General features: G+C 35.6%; 3 protein-coding genes across 7 annotated transcripts; all 3 read left to right on the top strand.

The window, feature by feature from the left end:
* The first annotated feature begins 242 nt into the window (after positions 1-242).
* LOC121993152 lies at positions 243-8,601 on the top strand. Of its 3 annotated transcripts, none has more exons than XM_042547836.1 (7): positions 243-403; positions 505-561; positions 1,753-1,878; positions 7,649-7,721; positions 7,810-7,902; positions 7,987-8,100; positions 8,359-8,601. In XM_042547836.1, exons 1-7 carry the CDS (start codon positions 309-311, stop codon positions 8,410-8,412), a joined length of 612 nt encoding a protein of 203 aa, XP_042403770.1. In that variant the 5' UTR covers positions 243-308; the 3' UTR covers positions 8,413-8,601. The 3 variants fall into 3 exon arrangements, with proteins under 3 accessions (XP_042403770.1, XP_042403769.1, XP_042403771.1); XM_042547835.1 differs by having other exon boundaries at positions 244-403; positions 7,649-7,724; XM_042547837.1 differs by lacking the exons at positions 243-403; positions 505-561; positions 1,753-1,878 and adding an exon at positions 3,167-3,346 and having other exon boundaries at positions 7,649-7,724.
* Positions 8,602-9,558: 957 nt separating this feature from the next.
* Positions 9,559-15,786, top strand: LOC121993149 (serine/arginine-rich SC35-like splicing factor SCL30). Of its 3 annotated transcripts, none has more exons than XM_042547833.1 (9): positions 9,559-9,714; positions 10,637-10,798; positions 10,936-11,013; positions 12,116-12,280; positions 12,392-12,432; positions 14,099-14,171; positions 14,272-14,451; positions 15,370-15,488; positions 15,583-15,786. In XM_042547833.1, the coding sequence occupies exons 2-8, from the start codon at positions 10,644-10,646 to the stop codon at positions 15,482-15,484; spliced, it is 807 nt and encodes a 268-aa protein (XP_042403767.1). In that variant the 5' UTR covers positions 9,559-9,714; positions 10,637-10,643; the 3' UTR covers positions 15,485-15,488; positions 15,583-15,786. The 3 variants fall into 3 exon arrangements, with proteins under 3 accessions (XP_042403767.1, XP_042403766.1, XP_042403765.1); XM_042547832.1 differs by having other exon boundaries at positions 15,370-15,502; XM_042547831.1 differs by having other exon boundaries at positions 15,370-15,786.
* A 627-nt stretch (positions 15,787-16,413) lies between these two features.
* LOC121993151 (ubiquitin-conjugating enzyme E2 7) lies at positions 16,414-20,650 on the top strand. The gene is made up of 6 exons (XM_042547834.1): positions 16,414-16,574; positions 16,697-16,799; positions 17,958-18,055; positions 18,143-18,243; positions 19,409-19,486; positions 20,333-20,650. Exons 1-6 carry the CDS (start codon positions 16,526-16,528, stop codon positions 20,408-20,410), a joined length of 507 nt encoding a protein of 168 aa, XP_042403768.1. The 5' UTR covers positions 16,414-16,525; the 3' UTR covers positions 20,411-20,650.
* The last annotated feature ends 1,144 nt before the right edge of the window (positions 20,651-21,794 follow it).

The following is a 21,794-nucleotide window of genomic DNA, read 5'->3' as shown; positions in this document are numbered from 1 at the left end:
AGCCGACGGCGGCGGAGAGCAAGACGAGAAAGGAGAAGATGATGAAGAGTGCTGTATTGTAGACGCTGACTGAAATGGTTGCATATTTGTAGTTTGGAGCTAGGGCAGAACTTGTGGAGCTTACCGGCCCAGCTCATTCGATCTAAATAGGATAAATGGGCTAGGCCATAAGCCCGTTTTAAACTTGCCCCAACATGAAGCCCATTACTCAGTAATCCTCGGCCCAACACGTGGCTATCGGAACGCCGATCCACCAGTTATCTATAATCCCTCTTCCGCCTTCCGCCGCCGGCTCACGGCCGCTTCCGATGGCAGCGTCGCAACCACTTCTTCTCCTGTGCTCACTCCGATCGCTTCCAAGGGCTGCCAGTTCCAACTCCTTCGAGCCACGCCTAGGAAGAAGGTGCGCGAAAACCCTGACAGATTCGACCATTTCTTCTGAGTTTGTTCCGGAATCTCTTGCTCTCTAACTGTAGTTCGATTTGGCATTTATCTTCAATCAAGGGAAGTGTTGCTGAGGAGCAGCGAAGTTGCAGCATTAGCAGCTATCTTCCAGTTCGGGTAATATCTCTAGCAAAAGCACGGTTTATTTAAAAGCGTTTAGAAAAAAATAGTAATAGCAAATGAAGATCTCATTCTAGTCTCAAGTTTCGATATAGGATTTTTGTTTTCTTTTGTTTCTTGCAGATGCTCAATTTATCATCTCATGCACAGGATCTAGAACATGAATGAAGTGAAATGCAGTTGATGTGATTGAATGAATTCTTTGTTACCTAATGATGGGTAACAACTTGCAAGTGAAGAGTGAATGTGCAAAACTTTTGCTTGCAAGGATTGGTGTTCTAGGAGTAAGATATTTAGGTTTCGTGGAAACTTGAATACAATTATCATGATGTATCATGAGCAATTGACCTGGAAATTCTCTGTTTTTTGGATCCCTTTTTGATTTTTGACATGCCCAGCCCTGAATTCCAATTATAACACTAGGAATTAAAACTTGGTTAAAATAGCAAAATTGAAATTCCCATGGTGTGTTAGTTATCTATTTTATTAGAAACAAATAAATTCATTAACCAGACCTTTTTAATTTAGGAGCAAGATAATTTTTGACCTTACAAGTTCATGTGGAACTCATTAACTTAAATGCAGTATGAACAACCAAGAAATACAGACCTCATTCATGCTCATATTTAGCATATAGATTGTTTGCCGGTAGGGAAACTTATCACTTACATAAGAGAATTAACTCGGTAACTTGTAAAATACAACCATTGGCCTAAGAATATTTAAGCTAAGGTTAATAAAAACTCACTCATCTAATCTTAGAAATCTTCTATCAATCTAAATTGCAGGATTACAATCTTCCACATTTAAGGCTTGGTGTCCCTGTCAAACTTGTGTGGCCCAATAGTGATAATACAATCATATTGACAAAATTTTCCATCACCTCACCATATCTATGATTGAAGTCCATCATACCAATTGTCAAAATATGATTAGATGAGAGAACTTACCCATTGACTTATTATATTCAATCATTGGCCTAAAATGCTTTAAGCACATATTAGTAGGAGCTCATTTATTTTAATTTATAAAACTTTTTATCAACTCACGACTCACCATATAGTATTGAACTTAATGTCAATGTCACACTTATAGTAGTCAAGTCACTTTCTTGCTCTTTTCTTATTTATCATGTTGCTTTAAGTGAAAAAGATTGCAGCATTAAACTGTCTTGTTTGACATGAATAGTGGAACAAAACCCAGCTATCTCGGAGTTCAGAAGAATCCTCCTTCTCTAGCACTGTGCCCTGCAACCAATAACTGCATATCTACTGCAGAGGAGATTACCGATAACCAACACTATGCTCCCCCTTGGTAAGCTACTGTCTCCTTGGTTATATCCATGCCTTAAAGTGACTGTTCGAGTCTGAGAACATGTATATCCTCAGTGTTAGTTCTGAATTAGCACCAAATAGTCTTATACATACCTATGATTATGTGATAATATGACAATGATTGGTTTCATTTAATTGGTTAGCTATTTGTAGGTACCCAATTCAATTCAACACATAGATCCCTTCATTCTGCCAAATTAATTCTCCTAAATTTAACTACTGCTTGGCGTGACCATCATAGGAGGCTTGATTAAGAGACGAAGACTGCATGTGAGGGACAAATGCAATGTCTTCAAAGAGCCCACCACATGTCACCCCAGGAAGAGCCAAAGGAAACTCCATGGATTTTAACTACGTTTTTATAATATATCCAAATCTAAGGGAATAGTAGCACAAAATTTACAAATTTAAAGTTAATGGAATAAAACATTTCTGGAACTAACTACATTTCTGGAATAGAGCGGGGTCGCTTTGAACCGGTGCAACCACCATTCAAGCATTTTTCGTGGCTTTGTCGTTTGTATAGGGTAAAAAACGCCTTTCGTTTTTTTTCCCTCCAAAATTATTTTTGAAAAATTCATTTTTATCCTTTCACGGTTTATTAGTATTGATAAAATATTGAATTTGGCAAAATTTGAAATAATATTTTTTAAATATTTTTAATAATATTTTATTATTATTTTATTATTTTTTCTCGAAATTGGTGAACTTCTATTTCTATCCTTCCATACCGCACTGCTAATCCAAGATCAAGTCCTGATACATTTTTTGCTATTTTTTGTGTGCATGATTCTTTTAAAATGGCATTCCAAGAAGGATTCTGCACCGTCCGACCGCCGCTCTTTTCTGGCAAGGACTTTGGATACTGGAAGAACCGGATGGAATACCACCTCAAGACGCAAGTCAAGATGTGGATCATCATCCAGACCGGACTCGAACTTCCACGTGACGACACCGGAGAACTTATCTCATGCATCAACTAGGATTCTAGCACAATGAAAAAAGTTGAAGTCGATGCCAAAGCAACCTGCATGCTACAATGTGGCCTAACCAATGAAGAACTGAACCGCATCGGCCCCTTCGCAAGTGCAAAAGAGTTGTGACAAAAGTTGATGGAACTACACGAGGGCACTTCCGACGCTCAAGTAAGTAAGAAAAATTTAATAAATGATTTATTTGAATTAGATGAGCAGAATAATACTACTTCGGCCGAGGAAGGTATTACGATGGTTGCAGGTACAAGTAAGACAGAAGAAAAGATATGGTCCGAGTCTTCAGATGAATCCGGGTCCGACGAAGAAGAACCGACGAGCTTCCTCGCTCTACCAGTACAAGCAACCGTGGCAGAAACTGAGTCCGAGTATGAGTCAGAAACCGAGAGTGAATCCGAGACTGAGTTTGATCGAAGCCACGAATCCGCATTCGTTTCCGAAGGACCAAAATCCACTGTAAGTTCACTACTCGCAGAATTTCAATTAGATAACTTGCATGAATTATTACCTTACTTAGTAAAAAAGTTGGCTAAATCCAATGTCCGGGTTAAGTCGCTCCAAAAGGAGGTAACAGCCCTTAAGGAAGCGATTGACTCGAGCTCTTTAACTGAGTCAGTTCAAAATGGGAGTTCAACTCAAGTCCAACAACTTGAGGAAGAAAATTCTAATTTGAAAGCTCAAATTAAAGAACTCAAGGACACGTTGGAACGCTTCACCTTGGGCTCCAAGAATCTGGATCTGATTCTTGGAAAACAGCGAGCCGTTTACAACAAAACTAGACTTGGATTTAAAACTAAAATAAAATACAAATCATATTTATCGCTAGTCAATAGAAATAATAGAAAAATTGTCCAAGCATGGGTGCCAAAATCCAACTTGGTTAATCAAGTTGGAAATGGTCACTATTGGGTCCCCAAGGATCAAGTCTATTACCTTGATAGACCATATCGAGGCTATGATCCAGGGGGAGCTAATAGAAAAACAATATTAAGAACATAATTCAAATTAATATTCAAATTAAATTCAAAATTAAATTCAAAATTCAAAATTAAATTCAAAATTCAAAATTTAATTAAAAATTCAAAATTAAATTCGAAATTCAAAATTCAATTCAAAATTAAAAATTAAATTAAAAATTCAAAATTAAATTCAAAATTCAAAATTAAATTAAAAATTTGAAATTAAATTAAATTCGAAATTAATTCAAATTAAAAGTAAATTTCAACTTAAGTTAAATAAAAATAGATGAAGGATCCAGACTCGCTGGCACCCCCAACTGAACTACCCGACAGGGTAACTGAACCTAATCTACCCGAAATGGGTAAAATAAGAGTAGATTACCCGGCAGGGTAATTAATGTTAGATCAAAATGGGCTAGGTTTAACTTGACCCACGGTACTGGTGAAGTTTTTGGATGATAGTACGTTAGGGAAGCTTGGGCATCGCATGTCTAGGAAGATATGGCTTCGACCTGGTGCATTTGGCCAAATGGAACTGACCGAAGCTACCCTTAAATGAATCCTAACTAGTTAGACCAAGGTTTAGTATTAAGCTCAATGGGTAGGACTATTTGGGAAACCTCGAAGGCATGGTTACTTTAATGAGTACCTTGTGACTCACCATAGCCCAGAAGTTTATCCAAAGAATGCTTACTTGTTGAACCCAAAGCTAAACCTGAATCTAACACAAAGTTAAACCAGACCCTTAAATTCAACCATAATTCATCTCACAACAATTATAGGATTCCCTGATTGAAAATTTAGATGGGTGAGATGACTAAGGAATTTTAAAAATTCAAACTGATAGTTATTCAAAATTCTTTTAAAAATTTATTTGAAAAATCATTTCAAAATCTTTTAAAATTCTTTTAAAAATTTATTTGAAAAATCTTTTCAAACTCTTTTCAAAATCATTTCACAATCTTTAAAAATTATTTAAAATTCTTTCAAAATTATTTGAAAAATCATTTCAAAATCTTTTAAAATTCTTTTAAAAAATTATTTGAAAAATCTTTTCAAAATCTTTTAAAATTCTTTCAAAATTATTTGAAAAATCTTTTCAAAATCTTTTAAAATTCTTTCAAAATTATTTGAAGAAAAATCTTTTCAAAATCATTTCAAAATCTTTTAAAATTCTTTTAAAAAATTATTTGAAAAATCTTTTCAAAATCAGTTCAAAATCTTTTAAAACTTCATTTCAAAATTATTTGAAAAATCTTTTCAAAATCAGTTCAAAATCTTTTAAAACTTAATTTCAAAACTTAATCATTTCAAAATCATTTTAAACTTAATTTGAAAAATGATCATTTCAAAATCTTTTGAAAAATCTTTTGAAAAATCATTTGAAAAATCCCTTGAAAAATTAATTTCAAAATTATTTTAAAAATTATTTGAAAAATCATTTGAAATATCCTCTGAAAAATTAATTTCAAAACCCTTTTCAGAAGTTATTAAATTCTTTGAAATTCTAAACTCAATTAATTCTTAAATCTTCAAAATAATGGTCACCTATTTGGAATTCTAACTGATATTTTCAATGTTGTAAATTAAAGTAAACTCCATCTCACACTCACTCATATGCTTGTTAATCTAGAATGAGTGAGATGGAAAGTTAGGAAAATAATTTTAACCTCTCATACCTAGACTTCTGAACCCAAAGAATTTATTAAGGCATTAATTAAGGGGAAGTGATTTTGAGTTGGTTCTAAAATTAGCTTAATTCAATTGTATTTAAAATTAAAAACTACTTTTGGCCTGTCTTAAAAATTCAGGATATTTTTAACTTAGCTTTAAAATTAACATCATTTATGACCTGACCTTTAAAACTAAGCCACAATTCGTTAAGTCTATTTGAATTTTTTTTTGAAATTTTGTTAGAAAATTATTTAAGTTGAAACTTTTTCGAAAATTCGTTAAATTGAAATTTTTTTTTTGAAATTATATTGTCCACAATTCGTTAAGTCTCCTCTAGCAAAATCAATGGTTTAAAGTTCTTTTTGCACTTAAATTATTCTCCTTGTTGCTTTTCACTGCCTCTTGCCTAAATTAAACAAATTCTGATAAGTTTTGTCTTAAAAAGTTAAGTTTTTTTCAAAACTAGCTTATTTTCTATATATGGCAAAGGGGGAGATAGAGAAATTCAAAAGAGAACAAAAATCCAAAGGGGAGGTTATATTAAGGGGGAGTTTGTAATGTCATTTTTTTCTCGTACTTATACCTTACTGCATATTATTACTTAACTTTGAATTTCGATTGTCATAATCAAAAAGGGGGAGATTGTTGGTGCGGGGAGCATCCGACGATCGAACCTGAGTTTTGATAATGGCAAAGGATTCAAAGTTAAGGTTTGTGGTGATCTAATGTGTTGAATAAGTGTTTCAGGAAAGTCCTAGCTGCGGTTAGGCAAAGGGAAAATCCTAAGGGGTTGTAACCTTAGATCCTAGGGGGCGGTAACCCTAGGTGAGGGAAAAACCCTAAGGGGTGGTAACCTTAGGTCCTAGGGGGCGGTAACCCTAGGTGAGGGAAAAACACTAAGGGGTGGTAACCTTAGGTCCTTGGGGGCGGTAACCCTAGGTGGAGGAAAACCCTAAGGGGCGGCAACCTTAGGTCCTAGGGGGCGGTAACCCTAGGTGGAGGAAAACCCTAAGGGGCGGCAACCTTAGGTCCAGGGGGTGGTAACCCTAGGTGGAGAAAAACCCTAGGGGGCGGTAACCCTAGGTCCTAGGGGGTGGTAACCCTAGGCGGAAAGTCCAGTCGGTCTGGAGGACCGGACTGGCATCAGGTAAATCTCCTGAGTGGAGTAGGTGAGGACGCGTTCCCCGTAGAGGGAACAGTAGGCGTCGGGTCGACCTAGGGTTTCCGGTTGGAAATCCGAAGTCAGACTCGGACAGTCCGAAGACTGTCAGCTCTTTTTCACTTATGAATTATCAGATTCTAACATTGTCTTGCAGGGTATGCAATTGCTCGGACTAACCTTGTTTTGCAGGAGAAGCGGCTCCTGGAAAAAGGAGGTCCGAGCGCCCGGGACCAACTTTTATCCCCTGCGCGACTTCGCGACGTGGAGCAACCTGGTTGGCTGGCCACGTCACACTCCAGGCGCCCGGAAAGGTCCCAGGCACCCGGAACCTCATATAAAAGGAGGGTTGAGGTGCAACTTTAAGATAACAATCTTCTAAGCATTCTCCGTGCAACAAGCTGCTAACGTCTCGACTCAGAAGTGCTGCAACGACAACCCGGAGCTTCAGTTTTAGTCTTTTTATTGTCGGTACAATATTCTTTTCTGCTTAAATTGTACTTAGCTTGTAATAGCTTTTACGAATTATAGTTGTTGCCCATCGGAAGCGATCAAGGATCGCGGTCCTTCGAGTAGGAGTCGTCACAGGCTCCGAACGAAGTAAATCCTTCGTGTCTACTTTATTTACTTTCCGCTGCGTTATTTCTGAACAAGCTTTTACGATTTCGAAAACGAAATAGCCACGAGCGCTATTCACCCCCCCTCTAGCGCTTTCGATCCATCAATTAGTTGATTGTGTTTGTATAACTTCATCAGAATCAATATAGCTCCCCATCTTGACATGACGTTTTCAACAGTTATTATGTTGAATAAATTATAGAACAGCTTACGGTTGATATATAAATTTCCCAGTCTTGATTCTTTATTATTTTTTATTGTTATATATTATCTCCTAATTAAAAGGAGTAGAGAGGGCTTTTTGGAGAATCAAATTGCTTAACCGATACAATCTCTTCTGGATCCTAGGAATTACAATCCTGAAGATGGAAATAGGAAGAACCCAATAAGCAAAGAGGAAGCCATCACTGAGCTTCTTCAGGTGGTGAGTCAGAACCCACACAGTTTCATTTGCATCTCTGCATTTGCATATAACATCTTATTCAAGTGTTTCATCTGTTTGTGTTCAGGTGACAACACTGAAGCCCGATAAGTTTACTCCTCTTATCGCTGAAAGAAGAGAAGACTACATCAGAGTTGAATACCAAAGTCCTATAATGGGTGTAAAATATTAAAATCCTTGCTTACAAATAAAAGTTTTGATTCACTATTCAATAAGCCTAATTCATAAATTTTGTTGCACTTAGTTTATTGACGACGTCGAGTTTTGGTTCCCACCTGGAAAGAACTCCATCGTAGAGTATCGTTCAGCATCCCGTACCGGGAACTTCGACTTTGATGTCAATAAGAAGAGGATAAAGGTAACACCCAATTGCACTTTTGTTACTCATTCTGCATGATGTGAATATAGCTCTGATCTTTGGTTGCGTTGTCGCCATGTTTGTTGGAAAAGGAATTCTATTTGTCCGTCTGATCTGACCGAGATTTACGGTCGTTTGTGATGGCTGCTCTTTATTAATTTATCATTAAAGACCGAGATCAAATCTCAGTTAGATTGGAGGATCAAATCTGTTTATGTTTCTTATGTTTGATCCATCGTCTTTCTTGTTTGTGGCAAGGCATTGCGGTTGGAACTAGAGAAAAAGGGATGGGCTTCTCAGGGGAACTTCTAATACGCCTGAACACGCTTTTCTTATGTTTGTTTTCGGTGAAGAGCTAAATGAGCAGCACATTATTGTTCTTTTCAACCTGTTCATATATTGTATTTTGTACAAAAGGGAAGATAGAAATAGTTCATTAATCAGATTAAATCTAAAATGATGATGTAATAAAAAAAATATAGATGGATGAAGTAAGATAAATGCCCACGCGTCTTTATTTATAGTATAAACATAATGATTTTAGAAAAAAAAAATTATAGTCAAATTTATAAATTATGTAATAGAAGTTTACTCAAGTGCCTTTTATGTAATAAATTATTTTACAATTTCAAATATGCTTTATTTATTTATTTCTATGTCGATAAATTTGATTTTCTGATTTTATTAGGTAGTCCATTAACTAAACTAAAATCAATTTGAATTTTTATTAGATATATAATTTTGATTTAGTTCTTCAATATTTAAATCATTTAGGTTATATTTGGTTGAGTGTAATGTAATATAATCTTGATTACATTATTATGATTGGTAATATAATGTATGTAATTTTTGATTAAAGGGTGATTAGATTTTTGTATTTGATATTCATTATTTTTTATAAGAAATGTAATTTGTATTATTATAAAATGATAAAAATATCCTGCGACTTCTATTGACGGTCGTCGTACTTCTACCGGAGCTTGCGGTGGCCGACGATCGATGTTGGCGGTCGACGGTGACTGTCGATGACTAATGTCGGCGACTGACGGTGACAGCTGACGATCGATGTCGGTGGCTGGTAGCAGCGGCCGACGGCTGTAGGCGGCGGTCGATGGCAGCAGGCAAAGGTTGATGGCGGTAGGCGGCGATCAACGATGGCAGGCGACGGACGACAACTGACTAGGGGTATATTCGATATTCAAATTTTGATTAAACAATGATCTCATAATATAATCAAATTATATAATACTTATTTTGTAATTCATATTACAAATTTTCACTACTTTTATAATCAAAATTATATTACAAATTTAAAATTAAATCAAATAAAATAATTAAACTTATAACCTAATCCTGATTAGGTTACAAGACACTTACACGTAGCTTATTGATTTCCCTCGTAGGAGTGCGATGCTCACGTGCAGGTCCACGGGTCGTCTATATTTTGCCCCAAATTGTATTCGAAGACATCTGTCTCATCACTAGGGTTTGCACCAACAAAGCGGAAGCTACGATTCCCCTCCTCTCGGCTGTGTACGACCGTCGCCCATCCGGGAGATCCTACTACTTTTACGGGTTTCCGGTCGAATCCTTCGCCTTCCCTTTCTCCTACAGGTTCGATTTCTGTCCTTGGATCTGAAATGCCCCGCCTTTGCTCGTATTTTTCTATTATTTCTTCTTGAAGATCTCGGTTTTCTATCTCTAATTATGTGTTTTTTTGTTTCTTTTTATCAGAAATATTGCTTGACATGTTTATATGTATTTTTGTTCGTATTATGACCTATTTACTCTGATGCAATGAGATCAGTTTGTATGCCTGCTAAAGATCGAATTTTCTGACGTTTCTATTGCTTTGACTACTTGATATAGGTTATGGAGTCTGATACGCGATTAGTAACAAATCTCTAGCTACTTTACATAGCTCGAAGCTGAAACTTTGAGAACAATGTTTGTCTGAGTTTAATAATGTTTACATTAGTCTGTCTTTGCTTATTGTCGGAGTCTCATGGTTTCTTTACTTTTAAAATAGGGGTTATCTAGGCGATATTTGTTAGTTTGCATCTTCTCTCAGGCTAAGTTAATTTAATATAGTTGATATTGGAAATTCGAGATCTGATCTGCTGAGTTCATTGGTGTATGGTTATACAGTGTAGAAGTTTTGCTAAATATTTGATAATTCAGGAAGACATCATGTGATGCCTCTTCAATCACAGGCATTACTATTAATTGTTAGATTCTGGTAGAGTTAACATACTTCTTGCTGCATTTGATGAACTTCTCGTGCCAAAATCCAGTGCAGTGCTATTCTGTTACACTCCAAAATATTAATGTGACTAGAAACTTTTAGGAACTGCATTCTGATCTCAAGTACCTGTCAAACATGATATTTGTTCTTCCTAGAAAGATTGCTGTTACATTGTTTTTTCACAATAATTTGAACTAATTTTATTTGTATTGCTTCTGTTGGTATCATAATCTCTTGTTGTCATTACTGACTTCCAATAAGAAATGATGAATTTTGGGTGCTATTTTTCAGATTTCTGATGAGGAGGTACAGTCCACCTTACCATAGTCCACCCAGGAGGGGTTATGGTGGTAGAGGAAGAAGTCCACCCAGGAGAGGTTATGGGGGTGGGTATGGTGGGAAGGAACAGGGATCTGGCAGCCTTTTGGTTCGGAATATTCCTCTAAATTGTCGGTAATGTTTCTCGTAACATTTTTTTGTCGCAATTATTTGATTACTATAGATAGATAGATAATTTATGTGTGTATCTGTTCTGATGGCCAATCAACAACAGTAAATTTATTCGAGAATCCTTTTTTATTGTCCTACAGTCCTGAGGATCTTCGAGCTCAATTTGATAGATTTGGTCCTGTTCGAGATGTTTATCTGCCAAAGAACTACTATTCTGGGTAAGTTTATGTTGGTTATACTAGTGATATTTATCATTTTGCATGTATCTGTTTGATTTTTACAAGATTAATGGTTTTATAGGATTTTCTAATATTCGGTCCTTGGGATGTAGTGTTTTATTTGTTCTAAATACTTTGGATCTTTTAAAAGATCTTAAATTAAGGCAAGCTATCACAGTTTGTCTACTTAAACCATGGTTGACTTCTGAAGCTCTATTGAATGTGTTTAGTTTCTTGCTGTATGTTTAAATTGTCTCTTAAAATGCATTCTGTTTATGAAAATAATGGTATTTTTAAAATGCATCATTTGCTACTATTATTTTTTTTCTTTTCAATATGAATTAATTGTTCAAATGATTCTCAGGGATGTATTGATTTGAAGTAAATAGAAGCCATGCATTTGTTGAAGAGCACTCTTTATCATTGCATAATATATTCTTTTTGTTGAGGACTAGTGTTTTGTTGAAATCAAGAAGTACCTGTTTGAAGAGAACTAAGTTCCTCATCAAGTTTAGTTTTGTAAAGCAAAGATAGGAACCTAAACCTTTTGAAGTGGGTTTGACAAAAAGATAATCGAGGATTATATTCTAAAGTGCTCCATAGTGTGCATTCGAGTGAAGAGTATGACATGCAAATTATAAAGTGATTGTAGAAGATACTTGGTGGCAAAAGGCGAATACGCTCGCCCCCAGCGCCCCCGCCAATCCGTCCCAGGCCAACACGAAGGAGGTAAATCACGGACGGCTACTAGCCTTTGGAATAGTGACTAGCACATAAGAGAGACATTTACCTCAGCTTTGTCGAGATTCGAACCCCAAACCTCATGGTGGCAACACCTCATGTGCTAGCCACTAGACCGATTGTAGAAGATACTTGAAGACATTAGAGCTTGATTGGTAACCCCTTTTTCTGACACTTGAGCATCTTTTTGCTGGAGTGCTATTTGTCATTGTCTGTGATGCTTCGACAAGTGTGCAAGACATATTATGTGATTGCTCCATTCCGGTAAACTTAGTAACATGGAAATTTTTTCACCTTTTCCTACTGCTATGAATAAATTATTATTATTATTATTTTTTGATAATTAGCTATCATGTTGCAGAGAGCCACGTGGCTTTGCATTCATAGAGTTTGTTGATCCTTATGATGCTTCAGAGGCACAATATCATATGAACAGGCAAGTGTTTGGTGGTAGGGAGATAACTGTGGTTGTTGCAGCTGAGTCAAGGAAAAGGCCAGATGAGATGCGTAAAAGAGGTAGAGTCAGGTATTTTGCTCGCCTTCATGTTATATTGGTTTCTTTTATTTTACTTCTTTTTATCCTTGGTCATGGTATAGCATGCTACTAATATACTTACAATTCTTTACCTTTTGCTAGAGGGCCATCTGGTTATGATCGTCGCCGCCCTTCTCATCATGGTTGTGTTTTTTTCTTTTTGCAACTTTTATAATATCAATTTCTTATGTACGTCCTCTAAGTAATAGTTCTGACATGGTATTGTACTTTCATTCTGGTTTGTTTCCATGTGAAAATTTGCTAAAATTTTATATTTTTCATCAAATTTTGAGTACGGAAATCTATGCTTTTACTTCTGTTAAACTTGAATTGTATTTCTTAGATTTTTTCCTAAAGTATATATTGCTTCTTGGTTACTTTCTATGTATCATTAAACTCTATGTTTTGTATTGCTATTGATTCTTTTTTATCTATAAAGTAAACTACGTGAAATTTCTAAGCATAATTTGTGATAATATAACTTCAAAATCTGAAAACATCAACGATATGAAAAATTACTTAAAATGGTTTGTAATTATATGTATTTGAAGTCTGGAAAGGTCAGTGATATCCTTAGCTTTGTCTACCAGCATCTTTTTATTACAAGATTAGCATGTAGAAAAATGAAAAGGAGACCCAAGGGACGTTTTGAGATTATTGATTTCATGAGTGGTTTATCCATTCGACCATTATGCAAATACTCTTTTCTGCAGTTATTTTTTTTTGTTGGATCTCATTGTTATCAAGTAGTTCATCAAACTTCATAAACTTCTACTGCTATACTTACTTTTTTGTTTCAACAAATATGTGCCTTTCCTTTTTATGCTTAACAGTACACTGCCATTTGCACCACCAATTCAAGTATCTAATATTTTTTTGGTACTTAATGGTTGTCAGGATTTGGCTTGTACCTTAGAATCTTAGGTTTTTGTTGTCCAAATTGGCTTAAACACCGCATATCCTACTTCCAATGGTATATGGATTTGGCTGGGATCTCATAAATCTACAATCTGATTCAATGTCCTATAACCTTTTCTAAATAAAAGTTTGAACCTAATAAAGTTGACTCAATGGGATATACTTTTATTCACAATGCTTGCTATAAGAGAATAATTTCAATTGCTCTAAAAAATTTTAAATTTCCAAATATATTATCTTTTTTAACGAGGTATTTTTGTTCCATTTGTTATCTGGAAGTCACCATTTACCACATTTTATGTAACACCGTAATATTTATTGCTTTCATTTTTTATTGCTAGTGTCAATTATTCTCTGTTATGCTTTAAAAATCCTATTTAACTAATCAGAAGATCCTAGAAAACTTTACATAGAGAGGCCAATGGTGGGATAATGTGTAGCAGACCCCAAAAAATTAAGACTTCAGGGCTTGTTGTTGTGTTGATGCTAGATACCATAAGTTAATGGATGCTATATCTGATTGTTTTTAAATTGTAGGATTTAGTTTTTGGTTCTGGTCTTATAAGCTGATGCTATGAACGCATCACTGTTTCTTAGGTATCATCTCAATCCTGACAATCCTGGTTCTAATGTTGTAAGTTATTTTAATTCTAGCTTTTGTAGAGACTAGTTGTATTCTTCCAATCCTTTTTAGAGTACTATCTTACGTGAAACTATTTCACGTAATATAATTAATGGTTTGACATTATGGTGGTACATAATATACTTGTTTCTTACAGCAAAATGTGCAGCTGTTTTTCAAAACTTTGCTAATTTTATGTTACTGTTGCTTGGAAATAAATACACTGGTATCTGATGGTGTGATCTTTTTCTTGTATTTTAAATTTACAGGACGGTCACGGTCTCGTTCAAGGTCACGCTCACACTCTCCCCGTTATTCTTCAAGGGCTCGACATCATTCACGGTAAGCTTATGTGAATTTCTTTCTGTTGGAAGTTTTGAAAGAACTTTTCTTTCTAAACTATTATTGAAATTTTCAAAAAAAAAAATCGTTCATTCTCTAGATCATATTCACCTGCACCAAAATCCCGCCATGATGACTATTCTCCAAATAGAAGGCAACGCAGTCAGACAAGATCTCCAAGAGAACATTCAAGGGAACGCAGTGAAGATGATGACCACCGAATCAATTCTCCAAGCTACAAAGATGCTAACAGAAATGGAGATGCTAATGGTTATGATGAGTAAGTTAAACCTGATCATACAAAAATTTATTATGATTTTTTTTAAAAAAAATTAAAGTTATATCTGCTCTCAACTTTTTACCATTCTTGAATCTGGAGGAATTTTACACTACATGATACAAGATCTATAATATTATAAAGGCCATATTTATATGCTGAATTTATAAAGTTGAGTAGAACTAAGAAATATATTGAATGAAAAAAAGCTTCATAGTGTGAATGGGACTTCTATGTAAGAGAAGTTTATTTATTCATAGGATAGTTTTCTGGTAGCATAGAAAGGAACCTTTCACTTTTCTGAGTTTGTCACATCTCGAGTAGTACTTTTGGGTGGTAAGCTCATGCAAAATGATACTACAACAAAATAGAATTTTAAGATCGACGTGAGATGCTATTAGGAGACGAATAAGAAATATCTCATTATTTTCCAATCAATTAGCTGTGCAATACTTCCCAGATTATGGGATGAGAGAGATACATGTTAATATGTTGTTTTGGCATATCGAAACCATCAAAGCAAACACTTTAGGTATATAGTCTCACCTAGAGTTTGATTACACGAAAAATGATGGGGCACTTGGCTTGTCATTGTGTGTAATGCATCATCTCTAATACCACTGCTTGTTTCTATGCGATCTTTGAGTTGATTCAGTTTGAGCCCGTGCATGATTCAAATGATTATAATGTAAATGCTTTCAATATGCTGATAAAAGTAGATGGCTATTTCATTAAATCTTTATATCCCAGAATTGCTTGTTTTGCCTACAAAAGAATTGGCTATTAGCATTGAACCTTCTGATATCCATAGTGCATTCCACAAATGCTAAAAGACTGCCATATTGATTAACCAAAAGAAGATTTACCTTTTATGTAAATAGTTAATTCTGGCCTTTGATTATTATCCCGCTTCACGTATAGTAAGCGTTTGCATGATGCTGAGGGATCACGACATCAGAGATCACCAAGGCCAAAACGTCCCTCAGTTTCACCTCCTGGTTCAAGATCGAGATCTGCTGATTCAAGCCCTAGATGAAACAGTGCGTGAAAAAGGGTGTGACCCTTCTATTTGTTTCTGTTCTAAAGTTCATGAATGACGATAACAATGTATCTCATCTCTTGCATGGTAACCAGAAGCTGGATGACACTTTGCAAATCTGAAGTCTCGTGTTGGATGAGTTGTAGGATTTTGTGGTTTGGTTATTGTAAGATATTTGACATGGATTGTGATGTTACTTAAACTCTTCTGAGAACACCTTCAGCGTTAGTTGTAGTAACAGATTTGTCTTTAACTTTTAACTTATTGGTTTACTCGAAAAGTTATCATCTTTGAGATTAGATTTCATTGCTATCATCATAAATTGTTTTTTTATTGAAATGCAATACGAGTTTTACTCTGGGCCATTAATTTGGAATACTTGTTTTGCCCCCCATTTACCGCACGCAGATCATGGTTAAGGGAAATGCCCCCCATTATTGATATTTAGATGCGTTAAATATCTGTTAGCATCTCCAAATTTAAGTTATTGTTTTATGATAAATTATTTGGCAACGCAAGCACTTAGTTGATTAAATAGCATTCGACTTATTATCATCCTTTTAAAATATTAGATTATATAATGTATAATTTAGTATCATTATTTCTCAATACCAACCGTTGAAAGTCAAACTCAACTTTACCATTTTCGACGTTAGACCTCTTTGAAAAGTCAAACCAATTGGATTTGACTTTGACAACCTATCGTGTGCTTGTTTTTGAGCTAGAACCCTCAAATATGCATTAAAAAATCGTACATGATTTAATCGACCAAAAAAACGTGTCCCGTTGTAATTTGCATTTAAAAATAAAGTGAATTAAAAATCATATTTTAAAACAAATATTTAAATTTTGAAAGGAAAGAAAAAGATTTTTTTAAGAGGTGTAAAGAAAAATATTTGTTTTAGAAAAAATGTATATCTTATTCCTCGGGAATATTTGTTGTCTCCCAATTGCTCTTCGATCAATCCCTATATAAGGCTCCTCGATCCATCTATCTAATCGCTCTCCTTTGTCGATCCATTACTCTCTTCCTCTTGGATGGCGGCAGCGAGCCAGGCGAGCCTCCTGTTGCAAAAGCAGCTCCGCGGTAAGCATCTCGATCCTTCAATCCGATCTCTCTATGGTTCTTTCTTGTCGCGTTTTCTAGTTTTCGATTGGGGGTTTTCTTGCGGCTTACGACTTTATTTCTTTTTCTTCTTTTCGTCTCAGATCTCGCGAAGAACCCTGTCGACGGCTTCTCTGCTGGCCTGGTCGACGACGGCAACATCTTCGAGTGGAACGTCACGATCATCGGGCCACCGGACACGCTATAGTGAGTGATCGTTTCGGAGTCGTGGTTTATTGGTGGATGGATTGATCGTATTTCGTTCGAAATTGTTCCTTTTCTTCTTGATCGGCGCCCTGCTATTTCACATGTTATGTCGCTTCTTATTGGACGGATCATCTCGAGGCTAACAGGGCTTGTGTTTGTGTTTATTAGTTGATTGATTGATTGATTGTGCTTTGTTCAAAATTGTCTCTTTTCTTCTTCATTGGTGTCCTGGGATTTTTGCACAACAGTTTTTTCCGTATTTAATTTTTCTTTTTCTTTATATTGAGCATTCAGTGAACAAAATGCTCTTATTTCGAATTATGTACCGCTTCTTTTTTTGGTGGTTCATATTAATACTAACAGGACTTGTGATCAATTGGTTGAGGGATTGATTGTGCTTTTCTCAAAATTGCTCCTTTTCTTCTTCATTTGCGTCGTGGGATATTTCCATCAAATATTCTATATTTCGTAGTTGATCGTTTTTTGCCCCTTTTTTCTGCGTTCAAGTGAATAAAACGCCATGCTATTACGAATGTTATATTAATTCTTTATTAGTTCAGGCTGGTTATATTGTCTAGTTTCTAGATTGAATTTGATCTTTTGGCTAGAAATCAATTTTCTGCCTCCAGCTCTTTTGGTGAATGATAAGTTGAAGATCTCAAGCTTTATGTAATAAGAGGTTAATTACAGATAACACTGGATGATTTGGCCCATTAAATAGGTAACGTAGTGGGCAAATTGAAGAGGAAACTTAGCGTGAGGCACTCCTTAATGCAAACAGTCCTTGAAGGATCATGCCGTCCACTACAAAATTTGATTCCAGCCTCACAACAGTGTGCAACTGCGATTAATCCTATGTCAATGGATGGCAAATGGATCGACTTCATGGGCTATGCGTGAAGGGGGAATGCCTTTAAGTTTTTTTTCCCAAATTGAGTTTTTATACAACCACAGTGGGTGAACAACACCCAAGTAGTATTTCATTGTTAGGGTAGTTTAATCTTTATCAATCTTTTAAAAAGGGCAAGTGACTAATGATATTCATATGTGACTCCATCACATTTTTGCATTTCATTATAGTGCAAGGAATGCACCAATATCTCTTTCATCCAACGTTTAAACTTGATTTTTCATTTGCTTTCTCTCAAATACTTGCAGTGATGGTGGCTATTTTAATGCAATTATGAGTTTTCCATCCAACTATCCTAACAGTCCTCCTACAGTTCGATTTACATCAGAGATGTGGCATCCCAACGGTGAAAATATATCTTTGTTCTCTAAATCATATTCCTTTTTCTTATTGTTGGATGATCCGTATCAATGAATGCATCTGCAATTTGCAGTTTATATGGATGGTCGTGTTTGCATTTCTATTCTTCACCCTCCTGGTGATGACCCAAATGGTTATGAGCTTGCTAGTGAGCGTTGGTCACCTGTGCACACGGTACTCTCTTATTGCAAGTTGCAACTTGTAATTTTGTATTTTACAATGTTTTTGATATGTTATTATTATTATTATGTTATTTTCATTTTTCTTACCATAAGTAGTTGGGATTCTTGTTGATCTTATTCTCATTGTCATAAAGTTAAGATTCTTGTATTTAAAAATAAGACATTGTCATGTAACGCTGAAATTTTTAATTACAAGCAATATGAAAAAAAAAAATCAGTAATGCATGGCGTACTAGATCTTTTTACATTTATGTAAATTAAGGTGTAAGTAGAAAAGCGCAATGCTTAGTGTGTCTCCTTGCTGTTTATGACTTCTGAGTTATTTATTTGTCATATGATTTCTTAGAAAACAAAGATATTAAATGAAAACCAAGACAGCATAGAAGTTTCAAAAGGATAATGAGGTCCTTGATCATAAAGTTCACCTTTCTTTATTGGAAACCACACTTTCTCTATTGTCACTAGGAATATGATAGAGAAGAAAATATATCGGTCTCATTTTCTCTAGTAGTTTCCCTCCAAAATATAAGACAGACAAAAAAGGATGATAATGGAGCAGAATTGGAGGAGTCGTGTATTTCAATTCCCATCTTGCCCCATATAGGAAACAGGATGGTGAGGGCCAGGAAGAAAAAAAAAAATTCTTATCCCCACCCTGCACCACATATACAGCAACAATCTGATCGAGTTTTTGATAGGAGCAGGGCAAATTGTCATACCTAGGCAGTCTAAAGAGGCTCCTAACGGAATGAGATGGTAATCTATTTGATATTAAAAAATATTTCTCAATATTCTTTTCCTTCACAGTGCTGATGACAAAATACAAACACGGGAAATTCTGATGAGGCAAAGTGACACAAATAGACATGTGTATCGACTAAATTAAATTTTATAGTAATTTCAACTAACTTTACACCATATAAATAGCTTTTAATAAGTCAAACCAAATTAATTTCAAAGTACTTGTACTCTATTGGTTGATATAATGTAATTTTGATGCCTGATTTACATGATTATCATAAACAAAATTCATGTTCATTTGCTGTTTATTTTCTTTTTGGTTAATTGGTTAATGGATGTAGTTTTTCTTCTACATCTATATATTAATTGGAGTTTGTTTATGTTCTAAAATATGGGTCTTTAATCTCGAAATGCAGGTTGAGAGCATAGTTTTGAGTATTATTTCTATGCTATCGAGTCCAAATGATGAATCTCCTGCAAATGTTGAAGCTGCAGTAAGCGAAGCTGAAACTTAGCCATCTTTCCATGCATTTTATTCTATGCCCTATAAATGTGCTTTATTTGTGAAAGCAACTGCAAAATCTTTCTTTGCCACTGAGTCTGGCTGATATCCAACTTATTCTCATTCTTTTTTTTTTCTTTCCTAGTTTCTCTTGTCAGCAAAATCTTAATCAGTGGTACAACCAACACCATTTTGGATTTTTCTGCTATTTGTTCAAACTTTAACCTGGCATGCCATGACAACTTCAGATGGTAGTCTATTTGACATCTACAGAGTTTTTGTGCAACTGCGATAATTTATTTTGAGGCTTTCTCTGTTATCTCTACCTTTTGTTTTATTACATTCTGATGTAGGAGGATCATGTAGGAGAGCATCAAGTGATGATCACTGTTAAGTTAGTGTTCCATAAGTAAGCAATTATAAGTGATGATCACTGTTACTTTTAGACATACTGATCATCTGTCATTTCTAGTGATTAACTGAGCTCTGAAGTACCCCTCATGAAAACTTATCAGGGCATTCATGGAAGTTAGTATTTCAGAAGAAACTTTTATTTCTTTTTGTATTACACAAAAAAAAAAAGAAATGAAAGTTTCTTCTGAATTTCTTGTTATAGTAGAAAGTGATTCTTGAGATTTGAGGCTTTAGTATCCTTGAGTGATTGATTCTTTCAAACAAAGCTGTGAACCCGTATCCCCTTTTCATATGATCTTTCTAGCTGTTGCAAACTTTCCCAGTGGCAATTATTCCCTCTAAACCCCGTCACCATTGATTGTTTCGAATTTTTAGACTCGATATTATTGTACATTGATTTGATACACTACCAATTGCATCGCAGAAGGACTGGAGAGATCGAAGGGATGAATTCAAGAAAAAAGTAAGCCGCACAGTCCGACGCTCCCAGGAAATGTTGTGAACTCAAAAGAGTTTAGTTGGGCATCAAGACAGACCACAGATAGTGTTTTATCTTCGGATATCCTTGCTGTTGATTGCTCAAAGCCTCTGTACATTTTCCCATTTAACTTGGTTTGTAATTCTTCTCAAAGAGTTGTTGATATGTTGATATTTATTAGGTTATTTAAAGATTGATTTCCAGTCATTGATTATTATGGTTTACGATACTTTGATAATCTATTCTTTTTTGTTTAATTAATGAGTCTGTTTCCCATGTTTCACTAAGAACTCTTTCAGTATATTATTCATTGAAGTCACAGGATTTGTCAAAAATTAAAATGAAAATTTGCTTGAATTCTAGCAAATGTTTGTAGCATGTTCTTCATTCAAGCAAAACTTTCTTTGTTATCGTAGTGGTGATGAATATTTTCGAGGTTGGCTACTTAAAAGAAACACGGTGAACCAAGTAATTTTAAATCTGGGCGATTGGTCTAATTTTATAAAATTATTTATCTGGATAAATTAGGAAGTATTTATGGTGGATAGATCCAGGTTGGCTTCTCAATAGATATAGATTATGTTGTGAATTTGCTCGATATATAGTTTCAAAATTAGTCTAGTAAAATTTGAATCACTGAAGTATATTGATCATGTCTGAAAGCGTAGAGCTGGGGACGGTAGGCAATGATTCTGAAGGAAGGATAGGCAACAACTCCGGAGAAGACGAATAATAATTGATCTGAGAAAATCAGAGCAGATCTCGAAGAAATCCAGTCAGAAAATACCTTCCAGCGACGAGAATAGCATATTGAAGCTAGACCGGGATTGTATTACCGAGTGTATTGTGCCTATGTCCGACCGGGATTGTATTATCGAGCGTATTGTGCCTATGTCCGACCGGATGCTTCCAGGCCGAGTCCCCTCTGACAACCTTGGTTCGTATGTCGGTTCAATCGCCCGAGATTACATTACCGAACGAGTTATGTGTATGCTCGACCGGGATTGTATTACCGAGCGTATTGTGCCTATGTCCGACCGGATACTTCCAAGCCGAGTCCCCTCTGACAACCTTGGTTTGTATATCGGTTCGATTGCCCGAGATTACATTACCGAACGAGTTATGTGTATGCTCGACCGGGATTGTATTACCGAGCGTATTGTGCCTACATTGTGTTGGTGCCCACTCGGGCTTTGCCTATTGAGTCATGTTGGGCCTTATGATATGCAATCAATTTTCGCTTGACCGATTACAGAGATTACTTAAGGATACACGCCTTTAAGCTTAGCGGAGCTTTGCTTGCTAAGCGTTCCTAGGTTCATTGACCCTATGTTATTTTAACTCGGTCAGTACTTTATGCTCGGTCAAAACTCTACTGTCGGGCGTATTTGAACACGCTAATCCTTTG

This window comes from Zingiber officinale, chromosome 6B (assembly GCF_018446385.1).
Source record: "Zingiber officinale cultivar Zhangliang chromosome 6B, Zo_v1.1, whole genome shotgun sequence".
Lineage (NCBI taxonomy): Eukaryota > Viridiplantae > Streptophyta > Magnoliopsida > Zingiberales > Zingiberaceae > Zingiber > Zingiber officinale.
The sequence above is the reverse complement of the archived record's forward strand: the minus strand, read 5'-3'. Positions and strand labels throughout refer to the sequence as shown.

Excerpts from the sequence above, each read along its gene's own strand:
- LOC121993152 (XM_042547835.1), top strand. The coding sequence starts at position 309 with ATGGCAGCGTCGCAACCACTTCTTCTCCTGTGCTCACTCCGATCGCTT. Across the intron at positions 404-504 it reads GAGCCACGCCTAGGAAGAAG|GGAAGTGTTGCTGAGGAGCA; the intron begins GTGCGCGAAAAC and ends TCTTCAATCAAG. Across the intron at positions 1,879-7,648 it reads CAACACTATGCTCCCCCTTG|GAATTACAATCCTGAAGATG; the intron begins GTAAGCTACTGT and ends TCTGGATCCTAG.
- LOC121993149 (XM_042547833.1), top strand. The coding sequence starts at position 10,644 with ATGAGGAGGTACAGTCCACCTTACCATAGTCCACCCAGGAGGGGTTAT. Across the intron at positions 12,281-12,391 it reads CGTAAAAGAGGTAGAGTCAG|AGGGCCATCTGGTTATGATC; the intron begins GTATTTTGCTCG and ends ACCTTTTGCTAG. Across the intron at positions 14,172-14,271 it reads AGGGCTCGACATCATTCACG|ATCATATTCACCTGCACCAA; the intron begins GTAAGCTTATGT and ends TTCATTCTCTAG.
- LOC121993151 (XM_042547834.1), top strand. The coding sequence starts at position 16,526 with ATGGCGGCAGCGAGCCAGGCGAGCCTCCTGTTGCAAAAGCAGCTCCGC. Across the intron at positions 18,056-18,142 it reads AGAGATGTGGCATCCCAACG|TTTATATGGATGGTCGTGTT; the intron begins GTGAAAATATAT and ends TGCAATTTGCAG. Across the intron at positions 19,487-20,332 it reads CTGCAAATGTTGAAGCTGCA|AAGGACTGGAGAGATCGAAG; the intron begins GTAAGCGAAGCT and ends ATTGCATCGCAG.